Source organism: Larimichthys crocea, chromosome XXIII, assembly GCF_000972845.2.
Source record: "Larimichthys crocea isolate SSNF chromosome XXIII, L_crocea_2.0, whole genome shotgun sequence".
NCBI classification, from domain to species: domain Eukaryota; kingdom Metazoa; phylum Chordata; class Actinopteri; family Sciaenidae; genus Larimichthys; species Larimichthys crocea.
The window spans coordinates 10,374,430-10,396,018 of NC_040033.1; the positions used below are offsets into that span (position 1 = coordinate 10,374,430).

Here is a 21,589-nt window from a genome sequence, read left to right on the forward strand (position 1 = left end):
TAAGATCAAAACATGTACAGTTAACATCACCAGGACAGACGAGCGTAAACACAACCAGTGTGCCACATGCAGTGTGGTGTAAACTATTTAATCAAGTCTTTTAGGTTGCTTGTGCTCCTGAGATCTGGAGCCACAAACTTGTTTTCCTAGTACACAGGAGGGGAGATAGGGTTGATTACAACACATATCAGAGCTGCGATCTGAGGAATGCTTCCTGCGGCATTATCGATTCGTAAACACCGCCTTTTGTTATGGGACTCGTGCAAAAGAAGCATGTACCAACTACAGAATAGAATGAAATGTAAATGTCCAAACACTTTTTTTCTCTCTGTGACATGAACATTACAGAGTTGGCAAGGCAGCTCTGAACAAATCCCCTCACCTGTTCTGACCCTAAATAACAAGGAGGTTAAATTCCTGCCCTACACTTTTGTCACCTACATAACGAAGACTCAAATGTGATTTGATTTGGAGTAAGCCTGTACACAGCTGGAGCTCAGTTAATGAGTACTCTCAAGATGAAGACCATCTTTGTGGGTTAATTTCATGCAGGTAACTTTAATCGCACTGGAAGAAGCAGCTCTCAGAAAACTTATGCAACTAACAAGACGTACCCACGTGTGGTGGAATATTAGACAAATCAAGCCAGACATACAACAAACTCAATTGTTGTAAAACATCAATACTAATTGGAGGAGTGTCGTTTTACTGTCAGGGATCCAAAGCTGACAGATCCTCACCAAACACAGACTACAGACTAGCCAAGAAGCAGAACGCTTAAACTATGGACTCAATATGGAACTAATGCACAACAGGTGAGAATGACAAATGCATCACGCTCACCCTCCATCCCAGCCTCTACATTGACATTGTATCTACAAACTCAGTGCGTAACACTCAACCTTTATTTAGCATCTTTTGGACCTTCTTGTTTTGTTAAATACCTGCACATTTGAAATATTCTGCACACTGAACGCTCGCACATTACCTGGTAAAAACCTGCAATTCCTGCACACAGCTCTTTTCATGTATATATATTTATATTGTTTAATGCTTCATTTTTTAAATCTTTTTTATATTTTTTTTTCACTTAATCTTTGTTATGCATCAATAACACCAAGACTAAAACACAACAAGGTAGAGAGAGAAAGCCAAAAGCACAGGACTGATGAGTGAGAGAGCAGCAAAGATGAAGCCCGTGATGATAGTGATACCTGTTTCCAGATGACCGTCTGCCAGGCTCCGTTCCGCAGCACTGAGAGACAAGGACAACACAGCCATCAGTCAGCCTATAGAGCGGCGCTCATACAGTATTCATAGCGACTAAACTTTTGTCTGGGGTCTACACTATAGTGAGTGACAGACAACAGCTATTCAGTCAGCCATGAAAGGAGAACAAAACCCACACAAATAGACACAAGAACACACGCGGAAAAGCTCGCAGACGGTTGATGCGCGTTAACAAGCACACATGCAGACGGATACCTGTTGTCTTCTTCTTGTTTACGGTGTTGTCTGCTTTGTGTCTTTTCTGTAAAGACGCAAATGAAGATTCATTATTCAAATAACCACGATGTCTCTCCTACACTTTAAAAGTTTTTTTGTTTTTTTTAAACTCACATAGTCCTCTATGATCTCTTTGATCCCGGCCACTGTGAGGATGAAGATGAGCGGGACCAGCGTTGTGTAGCGACCGGTCGGTGATACATCAGGGATTTGCTGATGAGAGTGAAGAGAAGCAGCACTTAGAAATCACTGCTGATAGCGAGTGTTGAGTAGCTTAGAAACAGCCATCACAGTGATGGCACAGATAAACTATTATTAGATTAGCTGTTCCTGCATTCAGCTGTACGCTACATTCAGAAAAGCCAGATACTCGAAAACCGTTGCGACAAAGTTGTTTTCAATACCTCAAAGTCCCTTTATTTGAACTCATACAAGACAGTGGAGTATAATGAGCGTACTGCATAATGAATGGGCGTACAGACAGGCAGTGGGAAGGCAGTATGACATTTCATGAGGCTCACACAGAGGGAAAAAAAAAAACAAAAAAACAAGCAACCCTCCTCGTATCATTCATGGGACAGATAACACTGTCAACCAATCAGCGGGCGATTACAGTGTGGGATTTGTGATCATCCTCTCACAGTCATCATCAAATTTCTTCTTAAATTCACTCAAATTAAGCTGCCAAAGGGCTAAACATGTTGTGAGGAAACTAATGAATAAAAGCAAGATGCAATATTTAATTGTAGAAATGAGTGATATATAATAAACATGTATAATAAAGATTCACATTTATCTCTTATTCTGTTCCTCCTGGCTTTTTGAGGAAATGTACCAAACTTAGTTTTTTGCCATCTTGAAAACAACTCTTGATAATCCATAACTTAAGTATTTTTCAAAAATACCTCTGGCTGTTTGAATATTGTTTTTAAAAAAAACTCTTCTATCATCTTAAAGCCTGTGTGGGCCACAGAATAAAACCGAAACCAAACAAACAGACGGCGTTGTTGTGATTTTTTTGTGCGTGGGGTTTACCTGCATGAGTGCGATGAACAGGAAGAAGGCGTTGGCAGCGCGCCTGATCTGCTCATACAGGAACCGGGGCAGAAAGGTGAGCACCCCATACTTGGTGGTACTGCAGAAGAAGACGAGAAGAAGAAGAGGAGACTTTATTTATTTGTTTACATTCAGACAGATGGAGGCAGAGCCAGGTAGTGCATTAGCAAAAGTGGGAACGCATGCATATATAATGTGCTAATGTTTGGGGGTTTTTTTACCTGACACACTCAAACAGCATTACTCTAAAGGCTGAATAACTCCAGGCTCCATTTGGGTTTTATTATTAGAGACACTTAATTGTGCTCAGAGTGGGCAGAACTATTCTGGGCTGCTCACACATCACATCTATAAGTAGACCAATATGTTTAACCCAGCAATCTAAATTTAAACACAGCATCCCAGAAAATAGGTACAAGAAACTTTGGCACCTCAACCTGTCTGTCAATCAACAGCATTGATCGGACAACTGTATCGATTAGCCTTGATATAGTGAGGAGCTACCGTAAGAGCTTTTAGAAAGGCTAAAAATAAATAAAAACATCAACCTTCAAGTCAAGGCCGGCCTTGTTTTTTTTCCTGTGCAGCCTGAGTGAAAAGTAAAGAGCTCCTGCACTGCACTGTTGTTTAATGGATAGTGTGTGTTTGTGGGCGTGAGTGCATCAAGTGCATGCTCTGAATGGTAAAACACACGCCTCGATCACAGTGCAAAATCTCCTAGGAGATGAACCTGTACCCGCTTTTTTCCACACAGACATGAAACTACAAAGAGCAGGACATTACACACAAAACAGGGCAGCAACAGCTGTTAGTGTGTCTCTCTCACACATACACACACACACACACACACACACAGACTGAATGTCCTGACCCTCATGCTCTGGATACCTCAGAGTTAGTGATACTTTACCTATGATCTAGCAGATAAAGCTGCCTTAATCTAATCAAGGACAAGTGATACCAGACTCCACACACACACACGCACAAAGACGCACACATTTCCACTGGACAAGGCTAAAAAAAAAAAGAAAAAAAAAAGAGGCCAAAACATCTGGCTATGTTATTTTTCATACTATAGATGTCCGGCTTGCTGGTGGTATTAACAGCTGTTAGCTGCAGGGGTGATGCTCTCCTGTTGCTGTGTAGCTTTGTCGTGTTTTTTTTATTAAAAAAGGTCAGCGTTCTTCATAGGTTGTAGTCCAAAAAGAAATAAAAAGAAAAAAAAAACACTTTGCTAAAGTCGGAGAGGAGTCATCCCTCTAAGTGGGATAACACAGACAGACAGAGGTAGATTTGTTTAAGTATTTGTGAAACAAATTATCGAGCACTAATGCCCAGGAAAGAAAACAACACAACTGCATTCAATAAAATATGGAACCGAGGGAATGGAGAGAAGGTGAGTGTACAGATAAAAGCTACAAGGCTTTAATCTCTGAAAAATCAATAAGACTATTGAACCTTTAAAACATAAACTAAAAGAGTTACAGGAACACGGGGACATCAGAGGGCGAGCCTCTGGAGACAAACCGCTCCTGATTGTCCAATCAGCGTACAGCAGAGGCTGAACGCCACACGTGATCCTATCAGATGAGCCACACAGCACTCCCCTTAATCTCATTTGTAGAGCTGAAAAAGGCTCTTTTACAAGTGAAATTGAATCACCCGACAATAACGGCAAACCATTGAATGTCAACTGACTAACAACTGAAGAGAACCTGAGCTCCCTGTGGCGCCAGTTTGTATGTATGAATAGGAATAATAAAAGGTAATGACAAGGGACAGATTCAATGGGCGTCTGTCTGAATCAATCTCTAATACAGTTTAAGTATTTACAACCACAAGCAACGCAAAAAAAAATATGCCAGCGACAGCTGGGATGATGTTGACAACTTCCACTGCAGTACGTGCCATTTGGTCTTGCTCATGACCCTGACTATGATAGATAACTACATACAAGCAGGAAATTCCTTAATAAATTCACTGTTTAAACCACAGGGTGTCATCAAGACACAGCAGCACATTGTGGAAGATTTGTTGTCCACTGTTCCCGTCAGCTGCTGAGAAATAAGATCAGACAGCTGTGAGTGAAATCCAGTCATACCAAAATGACCCCTGACGACAACACAACCTTAGAACAGCTACGACACTTTCTACATGGAAACGTATGGAAGTGTAGTTACATTACTTTTTTTTGCCGGCCTTAAATATTTATGAGGACGTATCGACTAAGCAACATGACCATGTAAAGTTGTTAAGCCAAGCACTTTCAGCTGAGATTCTTCGGGTGGACTTCAGGCAGTGACATATGTCAGCCTCACCCAATACGACTGCCTCTGGGTTGCAAATGATTACTTAATAGATGAGTTATTAAAAGAGCCTTCTAAACAGAGTTACACCTGTAAAAATAGTAGTAATTGTTGCACTGAAACAAGTTTAAGTTGAGGCAAAACTCAAAAGGAAAGGACACAGAGCGAGTGAGAGGGAGAGAGATCGAAGAGGTCCAAAGTCTGCTCGTCACACATGGCATGCCGGGAAGAAAAACACACAAATAGGCTGTAATGCCCTTCACCCTGGTGACATGGGTTTTAAAAAAAAACCTTTTGAGGCAATATCCACACTGTTTCTTGTTTCTGTTACAAGTTAACCTCCCTGGAAAAGACTTAAAAAGGGACAAACTATTCCCATTAAAGTAAATACAGTCAGATGATCCTCTGAATAAACTGAAAATAAATAAAAACGTTTCATACACCAGCTGATTTGAATAGATTACTGTGCTGTGGTTTAATAAACTCATTGGAAACAAGCTTTTAATTAGTTCTGATTGCATATTTGCTTATACAGACTTTCAGTGAACATGCATCACAGCAATGGGAAAAACATGCAGCAGCAACCCTCACCTGACATGGTTGTCGCAGAACTTGGTATTCTGTGGCCGGTTCAGCAGCACCGTCCGCGCCGTGGCGTCTATGGGATCCGCCTGGGAAGTGGTCCCGGACATCTCATCATCTGCCTTGCGGTAACCGGCGGACGAGCAAGCAGGTCCTGCACCGTTGGATTGATGGGAGAGAGGCGAGGCTGAGTGAGTGCGAGTGAGAGACAGTGAGACAGAGATAAAGAGAGCGACAGAGAGAGAGGGAGAGAGGGAGAGAGAGACAGAAAGAAAGAGAGACAGATATAGACGGGAGATTTACAGTTCAAAAGCGAAGGCGACCAATTAGTACCAGAATCTACTGTATGCTGATGTATGCTGAAGCCGGTGGGGTCGATTTAATGACGTTTCCAGTTAGAAACACCACCCCCTTGTCTTTCAGTATTATTATGCAGGTACCGTCAATGCACACACACGCACGTTTCGCGACGCCCACGGGACCCCCCGCGTATAATGGATGTGCTGAGGGATGCACAATGGCGAACAAACACACCGGGAGGTTTGTCTGTTTTATCAGCGCGTCAACGCGTCCAGAGGAGACCCGACGCACGACGCGGCTGTCATTAAAGCCGCATGCGTTAAAATATAAAGTGACACAAGAGGATGCAACACGCTTCTTCTCCTTCTTCTTCTGCAGACTCCCCCTGCCACAGCCTGGCTTTGTCATCTCCAACCATTTTAAAAAGCGTCGTGATCTGCGCTCATTCACCCCCGCATGCTCTCCAAGGAGCAGGGCATTTATCATCCACGAGTGCGCATCCTAATGCCACGGTGTAACACATATAGCCTCTTGCGGTGAGGTGAAAAGTGAGAGCAATGCAAACAGGTCTGCACGCCACAGTTTACTCAGCTGCTACAATTTGAACGGCGAACCTGGGCGAGGACAGATGCAGCGGCGGCGGCAGCAGCGCGCCCGTGCCTCCTCTCTCCTCCTTCGGCTTTGCTAAAGAGGAAGCTCCCGGCCCTGGTGTAAGATACTGGCCCTCCAAGCTCCACCGCCGTGTCATCTGGCCACCTGCCGCCTCGGGAAGCCTTTTTTTTTTCTTCCTCTCTTTCTTTCAGGGCGCGATCTCCTCCCTCCAATTTTGATGCCGCTCACTGCTGCAAGTCCAGACAACAAGAGGAAGCCATATGGAGCTCCTTCAGTGCTGCGGAGGGGCAAAGCCGGGGCTCCGCTTTTAAAGGGCCAGAAGCCTGATATCGCCTTGAGGTCTTGTGGTCAGGCACAGATGGGTCAAATGACATCCTCAAGGCGGCAACCATCCATCAGGAGATCACTTCATTCGTCGGCTGTGATGTCTGTGCACCAGCAGTGATCACCTACAGGTTTTTCTGCTTCACATTTTTATATTTTAGTTAGCAAAGAACAGATGCACATGGACCCCCCTGTATCTCCAGTAATGAAAGATATAATTAGAAAGAATGCATTTCTCTAGAAAGTCTATTTACTAGTTTCCTGTGCCTGTGTTGTATCCCTAAACATCCCCATTACTCCTAAAATATTGCTACATTTAACTCTTCTTAAACATCTTCAGGGATTATAATTCTTATTTGAATATCTGTAAAATTCCTTGGGTTATGTGTGCTGTGTGTCTGTATGGGCAAACAACAACAGGCTAATTGCATGAATAATTTAGAAAAGAATAAGCGCTGCCAGGCTTTAGCAGATTAGATTTCCACAGTCCTGAAACTCTCTTTCTGCAGCACTTCGTTCCCACAATAGACGGGGTAATTCTCTCCCCTCATCAATAACCAAAATTAGGTTACTATCATTATATTCCACTCAAGCTCGTCATTCTAAAGTAGGCGAGGAATTGTAAAATGACCCGGAGAGACCGTACCCAGGTCAGTCTTAACTACTGCACTATTAACCCATCAGACCACTTTTCTATATTTCTATATTTTTAGAGTGCAGCTGAGGGTTGATTGAAGCGGAGGCACTTCTTATATTCAGTTTTTATCCTAGCACACTCCGTTGCCATTCTACCGACCGGCTTGACATTTTAAGAGGCTTGAGCGCTGTTAAAATTCCAGCCTTATAGTATCAGGCTATTCCACCATAGCCCCACAAAGTGTCTGCACGAGGCAGAGCGAGAGCAAGGGTCAAAGTCTATCCAAGCAAAATGATAATAATAATCTCTCTCATCTCTATATCTCTGACCAGGCTATTACCTCCGGACCTAACAGAGATATAAGTCACAGTCACAGCTCAGCACACTGGAAACGGCACAGGGGTCAATCAAGATAACGAGGGATTGTGAGGAAATGATTGAGGATGATACGAGGTTAAAGGTAGTGAAGGGCAATGCATAGTGTGAACTGTAATGTCATCTTTTAGCTTCACCATCAGGATGCAAATCTCTTTCCTTTTGATGCCCCTCTCTCTCTCTCCATCTACTCTTTCTTCTTGTTGCTTATGTTTTTTTCTTGTACAATTATTTATTGTGCAGCTCACCGCCCCATACCTCTACTCTTTAACCCATCTGGACTCAACCTATTTCGAAAGCAGATCAATATGTCTTTCTCAGCAGCCCACTTCGGCTCTTGATTCACTTCTGAGGAGATCAATGCCACCGTTACTCATCTCTGATGGAGTAGAGACGCAGTCACCTCTGTAACTCATTACTGATGCATCTCAGATGAGTCAGCAGCAAAACCCCAGCAGAGCACAACCAGGTCTATTACACATATGGAGCACCAAGACTTTCCGGACAGGTACCACTGGTCTGATATCCTGCTGCCAGAACAGGTAAGACTAGACGGATCCAACCCCAACAAAACACACCGATCTCATATCCTGCTGGCAAGCTAGCCCTTTTCTCTACCTATGCGATTGGATGCCTATTAAGCCAAACACGTCTAAATAAAATGACCCGCTCTTGTGAGCAGAACAAGGGTAATGTACAGTTAAATCCATCACATACATCATTTGAAGAAGTCATCACTTATCACAAGCTTCATAACATCTTTAAATGGAGTATTGACTTTGTGTTTTGGGCTGAGCCCAAGCTGCCCGGGCCTTTAGCCAAACTTTAACTGATAAAAAGCAGACTAGGCTACTGAATAATGGATAGCAACAGGCTGCATAATTCATCTACATCTTCCAGTATGTCCAGAACATATTTCACTAGACACTCTGCCTTGATGCTGCGCGCCAGCCTTCACTCAAGAATTAGTCACATGTCGGCCACCGTCACGCTGTCTCCCTCGGCTGTTGTGTCAATAAGTGCGACTGCCACAATCGAGTTTTAAATGCCACTAACACGACTTCTGAGACGTGTTTCATTCAATCAGGGTAATTGAGATGTACCATCTTGCAAACACCCAGCTCAGAATTGAAATGAGCCAGAAAAGAAATAGCTACTAATCATAACAGCAGTTATAGTAGAATGGCTACAATTATCCGCAGCTGTCGAAGCATTCCCACCCCCAGAAGCCAGACTGAAGACAGATACGCTGGCTGTTTTTTTTTTCTATTTTCTCGAAATCTGTCAAAACATTTTGGATGTATATGCACTTGTGTGGCTGAGTGTGCGTGGCAAATCAGAGTATATCACATAAAATGTGCATTATTTATCCCAGCATGTTTTGAAAGATTTTTAAAAATCATTGCCCAATAACAGCAAAGTTTAACAGCCACACCCCGTGTTAAACTGTTCTTAAGCTGAACGCCGAACCACAACCACAACATCCCTTTTTCATCAACCTCCCCGTATTCTCCAGTCCAGCCCTCAATCATTACCAACAGAGCTTCTTCTGCCTGGGCGACCCCTACGTCCCATTGCCGTCCTGGTCTCCTAGGTGACCTGCAGGCCCTTTTCACAGGTCGTGGTCGACCTAGCCTGCAAGCATTCCCAGTGGGTCCATTTGCTACCGCAACGGAGTAGGAAGTAAGGCGAGAAAGCCTCTTACGGACCAAGTGAGCTTGCATGATAATCCCCTCTCTGTCTGCTCTGCAACTTCGACTGCTGTTAATCCGTAACCTGATAATCCTACAGGTGAGACTGGCACTGGCATGTTACGCTAATGTGTGCATATGAACATAGACACACTGACACTGTTTTATGGACACACTCTTTCTCTCACACACACAGTTGAACATATCTTTTAATGCCAGATAACATGCAAACCCCCCCTACATGCAGCTACTCCCCTGCTTACTCTCTAAATCCAGCTCTCAGTCACTTGTGTGTCATACATGCATGCAGCAGTGTTCATGTACATGCTCTCTTTAGGCATGCCATGTCCATACATGCATGAGTTCTCTTCTACAGCATGCATATGTATTCTTATTGAGTGTTTTTTTCCTGATGGACCCCGGTGCATATTGATCCGTCTTCATCAGCATGGTCTGACACGTGTGACTGAGTGGTTGGTCAGCCTACTATCTACAAGCACATGCAGTGAGAGGGGTTAATTCCTGTTCAGCATTCATCGCTCCAGGCCCCAAGGAGCTACAGATTATTCGGGTCCACAGCAGAAGTATCATGAGTTAACCTTTGCAGACACCAACCAGAGACACTCTTGTGTAAGTAAGCATCGTAGCTCTTGAGGGCCGGAGGGTTGGAAGACACCTGCTCTTAGCCGTTTGCGCATGGCTGCATGCACTTTTAGGACACTCCCGGACAAAAAAATGGGGTCGTCATCCAGTCTAATTCGAGCAAACTCACTTTTGTCAAACCTGTCTGTGAGGCAGGCACGCATGGTAGCGCCGGCGCCTTGGCCTTGGCCTGGGTCCTGCGGTTCAGAAGCCTCCTGCCTAATGGTGGTCAACACTAACTGCTCTGTGGGCACCGGAGAGGCCGCGGCGGGAGAAAACAACACACACAAGACAACAAGTAAATATACACATACCACACACAACACATCATCCATGTGCCAGTGACTGAACTGTAAGTGTGTTTGCATGTGTCTGACACTAACAGTGAGAGAAGACTTTATTAAACCTTGTAGCTTGCCCAGGAGTGCCCCCTTGTGTCTGATTTATGTAATTACGTCCATGCTGCTGCTGCTGCTATTTATTGGGCCTCTCTCTATCTCCCCAATGGCATCTTCTGTAGCTTGGCAGCCATGGCGACCAGTCATTATCTTGCCAAAACAGATGTATTGTTGACAGTTGGCTGAGCGGCATGACTCACATAAACTAGACACACCAACACCGGGAACAAATTATACCCTTACATTTGAATACAAATGCAAAGGGACGTTCAAGACTCTCAGAAAAACTGCAAGACACAGTTTGTTTAATGTGACCTAAAGCTAGAATACATTTTGTCTACAGTATAATGTGCTTTTTAAACCAATGTGAGAAGTGCTTTGTGAGAGGACTTGTGTAAAAGATGCTATTGAAATGAAACATGACAAATGACTCAAATGTTGGTCATATAATTTGGGTTGGTCATCATTTATGGTCTTATTTAGTGTGTGTGTGACTGTGTCTGAGATTGTGTGAGCAAATGTGACAGATTGGTAGCAGCAGACGTCATCACCACGGATGTGCAGCTCGCTAATTGGAAAGAGGTCAAGCTTCGAGAGATTACAGTAAAGGCAGCGTGGAGAATCCAGGAGGGAACACATGTACATACCGACTGACACTCATGCTGAAGTCCCCCACCTCCAGGTCCATCCTGTGCTTTAAATCCGGCAGTGGTAAACACTCTTACAGTCTCCACTACTTAGTGAAAGTCCTATATTAGCTGCTCTTATACAACCAAGAAGAAAACAAGTGAATCTCATAATTGAAGCCCGTCCGCATGGCTCGGTCAGCATGACATAATATGGCAGCAGTGCGAGTCGTGTGTGAGGCCATCTGCTATTCTGCTTGAACAAGAATTACTAATATGAGGAGCAAAAGTGAGATTTTTTTTTTTTTTTTAAATCTCTATACCGTCAAAACTGTAAGCGTCAACCTTTTGACACTTTTGCTGCTCCAGGGTAAAAAGATACAGTGGCGTATTTTTATTTTTTTTTCAAACAACAAATAAATATCTGGGGAAACTCTGGGCATGAAGACAGCGTGGCCCAGTTGGCGCTCATCTCTGCTCATAAATTGCCCTGCTTTCTCTTTCTGGAAGCTGCATAAGGCATGCAGCCACAGACATGTATACACACACACACACACACACACACACACACACACACACATAGACAACAGCAAAGCAGCCAACAATATGTGCCAGTCACTATTACAAGCCCCCAATGGATGAACCAAACACATGCTCCTGTTTTCCAGGACAATCTAATCCGATGCCAGTTTGTCATGAGTGAAATCATCCCCAACCTCTCTCCAACTCTGAGGAGAATGTGAGCCATTTTCCTTCCCTAAAAAGTGAGATTAAAGCCTCCCCACTATTTAGTTTAACAAGTCATTTATTTAAATTAACACCCTTGATTCATACAAGCCCTGTGTGCAAATGTGGCCCACTGTTACAGTTAACTAATCATTTATTTAAAGTAACATCCTATAGCAGACACAGGTCATGTGTGCAACACCTGAGTGTCACCGTTAATACAGCCTGTGGATGTGGATGTGACTTAAAGTGAGGTGAGATCCATTTCCGGACGGGATCAGAATAAAGAGCGCTCTTTTTTTATTTTTTATTTTTTTTAAGTCGGCGAGGTAATAGGCTGTTCTTAAATCGATCTGCAGGAGCTTGAGATGAATGCTTTAAAATATATATCTTAAATATGACATGTAATATTCAGACGTCAGAGCAGATCATCATAATTCAGGCGAGTCAACCATGCGAAAATTCCCCCATATGCTCCAGATACAAGAGGCTGTTGCAACAACATTATATAATACCACACTGATGCACAGAACATTGCATAATTATGCATGCAAACTTACTGATAAGGTCACACAATAGACTCCTATTTATCATATCGAGAATAAATACGCTGTATCTGTTCGTGATGTTAAGGCACAGCACGGGTCAATACATTTATCTATATTAAAATACCAGCTCATACAGAGGGCACAGTGCTACCTGGAGCAGGTGCCTGCAGTCTGCTTGCCCTTGCATCCCCGATCCGGTGCCAAAAGATGACCGAGGCTGGAGGATAAATACCGGTACAGCAAGTCACCCCACATGCATGCCGCAGTCCCGGACAACACCGATCTCCGTTATTATGCCAGGCACATATCAAATACGCAGGCCGCTGTATCCTCTATAATAAACAGGCCTGTTATTATTATGAACACTTATATAAACACGATTTCACAGTCACGAATCACACGGCAGGGAGGCGGGCGGGCGGACCCCCATCGAGTTCAGGTTTAATCGTGTTTTTGAGGCTTACCTCCCTCGCTGTGTATCTTCTTGGCTCTCCGGTTGAAATACATCTTGCTGGTGGTGAACGAGAGTCGGTGAGGCTGGGACGAGGAGGCCGGAGAGGTTGCATGCTCATGGCTCACCGACAGAGCAAGGAGTCGGTGCTCCGGGCCCAGGCTGCGGCCGCCGCTGCTGTCGCTGCTGCTGCTGCTGCTGCTGCTCCGGGATCATTATTTCATGGATGGACCACGGAGGTAATGTTGTGAAGGGCAGCTTCAGCCAGAGTCAAGTCAAACAGAATAGAGACGGTGCTGCTTCCGGTCACTGCTTTCAAAATAAAAGTACGTTAGCGTAAACAAAATAAAATCATCTATCTATGTGAAGGATTAAAATGAAATCTTTACCATGCTTCATCCATTTCACATTTTAATCATGTGATAGTACATTTAAATATAGATGTATCCACAGTAGCCAGATTAATGTTGTGTATGTTTCAAGTTTCAGGTTTATTTATCATGTGCAGGTTAACGCAATAAAAGATTAACTAAACAGTGTAACAGCAGCACATGAAGAATAAAAAAGAAACTAAAGAAGTAAAATACAATATTATAAAGTTTTATGTAAAAAAAAAAAAAAAAAGAATAATATAGAAATACAAAATAAAGATACAAGATATAAAATAAATATATGCGTAAATGCTACTATAATTATATTTAAAATGTTGATAGTACAAGTAAAGTGGCATGTGTACATAGTTAATTTAAACATAGTAAAGTGACTACAGACAGGTTAAAGTGAATATTGCACAAATATTAAGTCTATGTAAACAGGTCAAACTATTAAATTCGTAAAGACTACTTAAAAAGTAATGTTTTACAGCTAAATATGGTGTATTTTTCAGATTAATCTACCGACCAAATTAACTGACCCACTGAGTAAATAAGCAGCTAAATTCATAGACCTTTTTCACAGCAGCCATTTTGAAATAGTCAGATCAACACAGGCGTTACCAATGATACTAATTAAAGTTATCACAGCAACCTGAACTAGTATCAGTGGTAACACCTGTGTTGATCCGACTATTTCATGTCAAAATTGCTGCTGTTGATGATGATATATTTGCTACAGTGTGATCTGAATGAGAAAAAGCTCTATAGACCTTTATTTTGAAGGCCGACCATCACGCGCTCGCTTCAGTCCTGGTCCTCGCTCACTTCACGACAGTCTGCAGCCTGTCTGTGTTGAACCTCGGGGGCGCGCATCATATGAGGGGGGTACGTGCGCGCACCAGCCCCTGGTTGCAAAATATAAAGATTCAACTACAACTAAGAGTTTTTTTAGGGCTGTTATTTTATAATTTCAGCAATATTAAAGAGTCAGTTTAGATTACACCTGCTATTTATTTAAAGCAATGGAATTGTAAATGTGTTGAGTACTAAATTATGCACTGATTATCAATACATTTAATAATTTTGTGATTATTTTGCTTCAGAAAGTTAGTAGTTAACCTAAAGTTGGTATTTAAAGGTACAGTGTGCAGGATTTAGTGGCATCTAGTGGTCAGGTTTCAGATTGCAAACAACTGAACTTGCCTCACCCTTCTGTTCTAAACATGAAGGAGATCCAGTGGATATAAAATCCACAAAAAAACAAAACAAAAGGTCCTATCTAGAGTCAGTGTTTGATTAGTCTGTCAGAAACACAATGGTTCAAAATGGCAGCCGCCCTAGAAGAGGACCCTCTCCCTCTAGATATAAAATGGTCAACAAAAATATAACAATTCTTATATTCAGGTTAATATACACTAATGAAGACATAGCTATGTTTATTGCATTCCATTTCTGCTAATAGATCCCCATAAATGTTACACACTGGACTTTTAATGTTAGTTTTATACAGATTTAGAGCTACCAAGATGCACCTATTTTCACCACGTGGCTAAAAACAAACTCTTTTGGTTGCTAGCGAGGCTGGCAGTTGATACATCAATGGTGGGTGCGCACACACGGTATATACGCATATACACCAGATCTCCAGGCATAACAAAGCTGCATTTTATTCCATTGTTAAGGAGCAGAGAAGAAAACCCATGTCTTCATTTTATTACATAGTAACATATTTATCTTAACGGTTTCATTTACTCTCATCACATTGTAACATAATACATATTTCAAAAGTTGATTTCCATCTTATTAAATAGGAACAGAATAAATATTCACTTCTTAAACCAAGTGGCCACAGCCTTCTCTAACTCCCGGAGGTGGAGTGGACACTAGCTGAACAGAAGCTTTCTGAGAAAGGTTTACTGGGACCATTCCTTCAAGCACCCCCCACCCCACACACACACACAATTCAACCACACACACACACACACACAATTCAACCATACACACTTACCCCACACTCGCACACATTGACATATTATACTGCATCTTTCCTGCAGTTTATTAGCGACATGTTAACTGCAGAGGTGTTGTAGCTCCTGTGAACTGTTGTCGATGCACAAAGTGACCCTGGCGGCAACACACTTGACTAGGTGGCTAAATAATCCACCTATGCTACACTAGGAATGGCCAATATCTGTGCGTGTAATGTTAAAACTATAAAAAGCATACAGGAATATCATATTACTAACACTGCCTCATTCAGGTGTTACACTGGTACTTGAACTGAAACAGACTGCAAACATTGCATTGTGACAGACCCAATTAGAAAGAGATGTGTTGCAGATTCTCATTAGCAGAAGCTGTAGTTTCAAATTGTCATATCGTGTGAAGAGTTAGCTGGACAACTTTAAAATCTCTGTATGTCTTTTTATTTTTTTATTTTTAATTCCAGGTTTTTGCTGAGCAGATGTATCAGGCTAACTACTGAATGTGACTTCATGACACAGATCCTGGGGCATGGGCGGGTCTGTCAGGTACGGATCCAAAACAGCAACAGGAAACAATGATTTCAGGGTAAACAAGACTTTTTTTTTTTTAAGTGGAGATGATAATCAGGCATTACAATGTAAACAACAATGAACAGCAAAACAAACAATACTGTCTTTTCTCCCCATATTGCACAACTCATACTTAATTACAACTCTGTATTCCTGATTATCACATGCCTTCTGGATTTCATTTAAATTGTGCTGCTGTGGGTAATGTCATGTTTTCAAAAGGTGGGTGAATTTTATGGATGAATTCTGTATTTCAATAACATGGGACAAATGTATGCAGAGGGCTTAAACAAACAAATACTACTAGACGTACAGAATAAAACTCAATTCAAACTTAAATACATAGCTCATACATATCCCCAATAAATCATACATTTCTTAACCAACTTTAAAGGGACACTTTAAAATGGATGTTGAAGCTTTAAAATGGTGAATGTAAAAAAAAAAAAAAAAAGAAGGAGATTGAAGGTTTCCTGCTTTCATTCTAAACGTGTGACATGTGAGGAGCGTCTTGCTGTTTCAAAACCCTTAAATATAAGCAGTGGTGAGTTATTTACAGCTTATACCGAATAAATCAAGCCTAGAAGTGATCTGTGTAGTCCAGTTGTGACAAAGAGACGTCACATGTATCAGACACTAGAGCTAAAAGTGAGACTAGAGTCAGCAGCGGCTACAGGAGCTCCGTAAGCATTAATGCCATCCATTAACATGGGGCTCTGAAGCTTTGTGACAGAGACCGGTGAAACGGATCACAGGAGGAAAATAAAACAAGAAGTTGCTGAAAAGAAAGAGTCTAAAAAAATAAAGTTTTGTTAATTCTCTGCATTTATAGTTTTCTTTTTTTTTTTTCCCCCGTACTTTTGGTTCAACCTTCTTCAACTTCAACACAATGGATATTCTCAAAGAAATTTTAACCATGAAAGCGCTATGTACATGCAAAGCCCACTTGGATCTGCTCAGTTCAGCCAGCCAGGAGCATGATAGTTGTGTTTTGTGAGCAAATAGGTCAGTCATGATGCACCGTGAGTATGGGCTGCCTGCAGATGGGGCAGGTGTTGTTTTCAGAGAGCCAGCGGTCGATGCAGTGGATGTGGAATTCGTGGGAGCAGGGCAGGCGACGTAGCTTGTTGCCCTGGGCGTACTCGTTGATGCAGACGCTGCATGCGCGACCCATCTCCCCCTCCAGGCTGGCCTGACCATAGGTACGTGTGGATAGATTGTCAATCTGCTCTTTAGTCAGGCCCCTAGGGTGTTCATCATCCTCCTCATCATTGAGCAAGAAGAAGTGTGCCAGCCGCAGAATAGGTAGAGTGCCATTTTCTACCAGGTTGTTGGTGTCTCTGCTGGTGGCCCGTCCCTCTGTGGTGCTCACTACACCTCCTCCGAGCCTGGCTTGTCCACCCTGGTCCTCTTCACTTCCCACCAGTCCCACCCTCTCCTGGTCGGCCACACCTGTACCAACCTGGCTGGCTGCACTTTCGTTTGTATGCAGGCGACTGGTTGGGCTGGTATTACTATTTGTACCACTAGCATCTGTGTGGCTAGGTGCAACAGTTTCAGAATCAGCCTCTGTCTCCATTAGGGAGCTCAGCTCCCCAAACCCAGTCATGATCTGCCGCAAGATGGAGCGCAGGGCGGTGGAGTTTGGCTCCCCCAGGCCCGTCTCACTAATGCGTCTCAGTGGAATCCGGATAGTGCTCACATAGGTGCGGATCCCGGCTCGCTCAGAGCGGGAAATGGTGCGTCTAAATCCACCGCTGTCACTTTCAAATGTGACGGTATTCTCGGCGACGCGGGCACGAGAACGCGTTCTACTGGCGATGCTGTCCCGATCGCGGTTTTCCCCAGGTCGAATCCTTCTCACCTGTAGGTCCAACATGATGGTTGGGTGCCGTCGCACCGCTGAACTTCCTGATCCTATTACGTGGGATTCACTCTCGCGCTCTCCTGTCTCTACGGCTGGCTCTGTTACAGCTACAGGTTCTGCCACAGCCTCTCTTGTTTCCATGGAAACGGAGCTTGTGCCACTGCCTGGCTCAACAGTGTGAATGCTAGAGCCACCGGCACCACTGCTTGATGGCGTAGTGGCACTGGCCACAGGTATTCTGTGCAAGGGGGAACGGCTTCGCCTTGACAAACGGGATGAAACCCCACCCCCACCCCCAGCCGCAGCCCTGCGTGCACGACCACGTGATCGAGTCCTACTGCCCCGTAATTCATGTCCCACTGATGGGGCCTGAGATACAGACTGGGGTGACACACGAGGACAGTCTATAGAAGCAGACATATGATCACTGCCCTGCTCTACTTCTGCATTCAGGGCTTGTTGTTGCAAAGGTGTAGTTTGATCCAGAGGAGGGTTGGGAAGAGTCGGAGGAGGTGCTAAAGAGTGCAAAGTGGCACCTCTCCGCTGAGCAGCAGCTGGGGCGGCCACCGGTGCGGGAAGTGCAGGTGGGCTCATAGAAAGAGTTGTAGTGCTGCTGCGCGTACGCCGCGTCTGCGTCCTCCGACTGAGTGCCGGGCGGGGGGTTGGGTACGGGGCAGGCCTTGGCGTGGTTGAAGGGCGGGGGTTGGAGAAAGAGGACGCGGTGCGTATGGAGGATGAAGTCGTGTTTGGGGCAGTCACTGGCAGCTCTGCAGTGTCCGCAGTGTCATTGTGCTCCCCCGGCTCTGGCTGATCGTGGTTGATGTTGATTTCGAGACTAAAGCGAAATTCTCCACTGTTGGGGTTGGTCCGGCTGACAGCGCGCCATGTCTGGTTGCCACTCTGCCCACTGCGAGTGGCATTGCCAGTACGTCTGAAAGTGTTAAGCCACTCCAGTAATGAGTCACCATTAGAAGTTTCTGCTCCAGGCTCTGTGCCCCCTGTAAAAAAAACATATGGGTAAGACTGTAAACTAATATGTATGCACCCCAATATTCTCTTGTAGTTTAACCAGACTGTTACTCAAAGGCAACACTTCCTCTGTATTTACTGCCACGCTAAACCAGACTCACAGTCAAAGAAACTGTGTTGCAACCTGGTTTACGTCTTCCCAAAGCTGATTTCAAACTAAAATTAAAGATTAATTGAAATTTGTCCTAGTTTATAGATATTTTAAAAAGTGTTTCAGGAGCACTTATTTTTTTTAATAGTACGTGCTTTGTCCAGTCCTAAAACATTGTGTTAATATTAAGTGACGATTTTAACTAGACTAGGGAACGCCAGATTTGAAACGATGACAGAAACAAGTCCTCCCCCTTTCTTTCTTTCTTCCCTACCTGCCCCTCGTCTCCCTCCAGCCCCTCTCTCCTCTCCCTCACCGCTGCTGCCCTGCTGTTCTCCAGAATCAGCAGTCTGCAAGCGCTGCTCAGCGCGGGGCTGAGTTGACATGCGCTCCTTCGCTCCGTCGAGACGCTGCCGGAGCTCCTCAGCCGTCACCTCCCCTGTGAAACATACAGACAGGGCAGGGAGCGGGTCAAGCAGAACTACCCACTTCATGTGCTTTAAAAACATGTGTAGACGTTTTCCGGTCCTCACCAGGAGTGCCGAGCAGGTTGCTGTCTCTCATCAGACGATACTCCTCTTCGCTCAGTTCATTAATGAAGTGATAGTACGCCTCCTCCCGTCGAAGACGCTCTGCCTGCCTCCGCCGTTCGTCTCCCCCACCAGGAGGGTCCATCACCGTGAAAAGTGCTGGCAGAGAGATGAATGAGGGTGAAGTGTTACCTACCTGCTGCAGCTTTACAGTGAGCAACTCAGGAAAAAATAAAGGGCTGCTCTACTGTTCAAGTGGAAATATATGTCATTACAATATGTTGCTCAAGAACTGAGCGAGCCAATGGCTATTTGTCTCTCTTATGGAAAGATACAGAGCAAAGGTAGACTGTGAATGTAACTAAATACAATTCGGTTAAGAGTAGTTTGATTACATTAGTCCAGCAGTGACTAATCTTCTAACCAAGGACGACAGCTGAGGCAACGCCATCCATTTTCTATCGAAACCAAACAAGAGACTCAGTCAGGCTTACAGCACCGTTGCTAACGACGTCGAGCGCAGTGAATTAATTTAATTAAACATGTGGATAAACGCTCTGTTAATTAACACCCCGATAAACAACGTAGAGCTAATATTAGCCAAGTTACAACCGAAGCTACGGAAGGCCATGTTGAAGGCAGGCAGAGGAGGAGGAGGGGGGATAAAGCAACAAAACTGGCGTTGTCATCCTGGTTAGCCACCAATCAGCGGCCTGCTCTTAATGACGGACGCGCCAGCCGTCCAATCAGCGCTCTGCAAAGGCGGGTCACGACGGCGATAAACTTAAACGGAGGTCTCCTCCATGTAAACGCAGGGCAAAGAGAGAGCAAAAGACAAAGAATCTCCGTCAGGCTTTGCGACACATTCACATGTATGACCCAGATGTTGAATAACAGAGCCGCTGCCCGAACTCGACAGGCAGTTTCGCGGCGTGTTAAAAGAGCCAAGTGTCATTTTGAATGCGCAACGCCGAGCGCTTAGCACGTTAGCACGTTAGCACGTCTGCCGTTAGCGGAGAGCTGACTCGCCTGCGAGCAGCGAGGCTGAATAACTCTCCGGATACCGACGCGACGACACGTTTTATGGAGCAGACAGCGTGTACGGAGCCTAACACACAACCACGGCGTACTTTTAAAAGAGATGACAATGACATTAAAAGGATTTTAGTACCTGACAAAGCAGCGGTAATATGGACGGTTTGCTCTGCTCTCCCTTCTCTCACAAACCAAGATGGGACCAGTGGTGCTACATGACGCGCTCCGTCAGAAACAACCACCCCTGGGCAACAATAGTTCCTAGGTAACACACAGCGTCTGCAAAACTCAGTTTGTGAATAATCAGTGACTTTTACAGTATTTGTAGGACTTCTTAACACAGTTATATATTTATCTTCTATGCATATGTTTATTCCCCGGCACATTTTCTTTAACGTTTAACTCCTCTGTACATTTTTAACTCCCCTGTACATATTTAAATCCTATGCAAATGTTTAATTTTGCTACAAATAATTTATTCTCTCTGTACATATTCAAATTTTTAGATGTATTTATAAATTTCTATTTAGCAAGAGTAGACCACCTACAACATCTTTACGTAAAGTTTAAGTAATGAGACCCATTATTTTTAAACTTAAACTTTTAAACTTTTGATATTATCCATTACGATTACTACTTTCCATGTGTCACTTTAGTCCATAAACATTTTAAGTATTGTATTTATATGATGACACTTCTCAATACTTATATATACATGTAGAACACATACATATTTATCATATTCTATTTTAGCATATTTTTATTTTGTTTGTTTGTTTTCTATTTTATTGTATTTCTATAATATTCTTTTTTTTTTACCTAAAATGTTATAGTTTTGCATTTTACTTTACTTTAGCTTATTTCTATTGTTATGTGTAGTGCTGTTACACTGTTTACTGCTGAGCTGACTACCTCTTGTCCAACATTGCTTTGTATTCTGTGTTAATCTGTATAATATGACAAATAAAACTTAAAAAGGGTTTGAGTGCTTTTACACCCAAACCGATGAGTTCATGTCTAAAACCAAGTGCTAGAACAGTCTTGGCATTGACCTCCAACCTAAAGCAGTGAAAAGATAAAAGACGATAAGAAGTTATGACACCTAATATGAGTTGATATTACAAGATATTTCTCATACCATATGGCTGGGGAGAAAGAAAAAAAAAACATACTTTGTCCACTTCTACCTATGTTTAATGAATTTCTCTTCTGCACTTTTATTTGTCTATTTATTACTGCACCATAACTGTCTATGTAACTATAGATTACCCCATTTCATTTTATTCTATTTAAATGAATTCATATTTTCATTTATACTGGGTTTTAAA

General features: G+C 43.4%; 2 protein-coding genes across 9 annotated transcripts in view; both read right to left on the reverse strand.

Annotated features, from left to right (window-relative positions):
- Nucleotides 1–14,047, reverse strand: part of atp8a2 (ATPase phospholipid transporting 8A2) — a 46,693-nt gene extending 32,646 nt beyond the window's left edge. The window contains exons 1-8 of one of the 6 annotated variants that reach the window (XM_027274111.1): nt 13,925–14,047; nt 12,794–13,089; nt 10,162–10,275; nt 5,460–5,637; nt 2,542–2,641; nt 1,621–1,719; nt 1,486–1,531; nt 1,215–1,255 (exon numbers count right to left, since the gene is read on the reverse strand). In XM_027274111.1, coding sequence (XP_027129912.1) covers nt 1,215–1,255; nt 1,486–1,531; nt 1,621–1,719; nt 2,542–2,641; nt 5,460–5,637; nt 10,162–10,275; nt 12,794–12,836 — 621 coding nt within the window. In that variant the 5' untranslated portion in view covers nt 12,837–13,089; nt 13,925–14,047. Of the gene's footprint in view, nt 1–1,214; nt 1,256–1,485; nt 1,532–1,620; nt 1,720–2,541; nt 2,642–5,459; nt 5,638–6,364; nt 6,506–10,161; nt 10,276–12,480; nt 12,763–12,793; nt 13,093–13,924 lie in introns of those variants that run through there. The other 5 variants (XM_019273719.2, XM_027274112.1, XM_019273715.2 and 2 more) reach the window with 5 other exon arrangements.
- A 750-nt stretch (nt 14,048–14,797) lies between these two features.
- Nucleotides 14,798–20,662, reverse strand: rnf6 (ring finger protein (C3H2C3 type) 6). 3 transcript variants are annotated; one of them, XM_027274238.1, is made up of 4 exons: nt 20,398–20,662; nt 19,230–19,385; nt 19,013–19,135; nt 14,798–18,574 (listed from the first exon to the last, which is right to left on the reverse strand). In XM_027274238.1, the coding sequence occupies exons 1-4, from the start codon at nt 20,645–20,647 to the stop codon at nt 16,716–16,718; spliced, it is 2,388 nt and encodes a 795-aa protein (XP_027130039.1). In that variant the 5' UTR covers nt 20,648–20,662; the 3' UTR covers nt 14,798–16,715. The 3 variants fall into 3 exon arrangements, with proteins under 3 accessions (XP_027130039.1, XP_019129271.2, XP_027130040.1); XM_019273726.2 differs by having other exon boundaries at nt 18,971–19,135; nt 20,398–20,587; XM_027274239.1 differs by lacking the exon at nt 20,398–20,662 and adding an exon at nt 19,622–20,382 and having other exon boundaries at nt 18,971–19,135.
- Between the last annotated feature and the right edge of the window lie 927 nt (nt 20,663–21,589).

Bases quoted from the DNA above. Each gene is read 5' to 3' on its own strand.
- rnf6 (XM_027274238.1), bottom strand. From the start codon at position 20,647: ATGTGCCGGGGAATAAACATATGCATAGAAGATAAATATATAACTGTG. The intron at 19,386-20,397 runs GTACTAAAATCC...TCTCTCTGCCAG, and splicing joins TATTACCGCTGCTTTGTCAG to CACTTTTCACGGTGATGGAC. The intron at 19,136-19,229 runs GTGAGGACCGGA...TATGTTTCACAG, and splicing joins CAACCTGCTCGGCACTCCTG to GGGAGGTGACGGCTGAGGAG.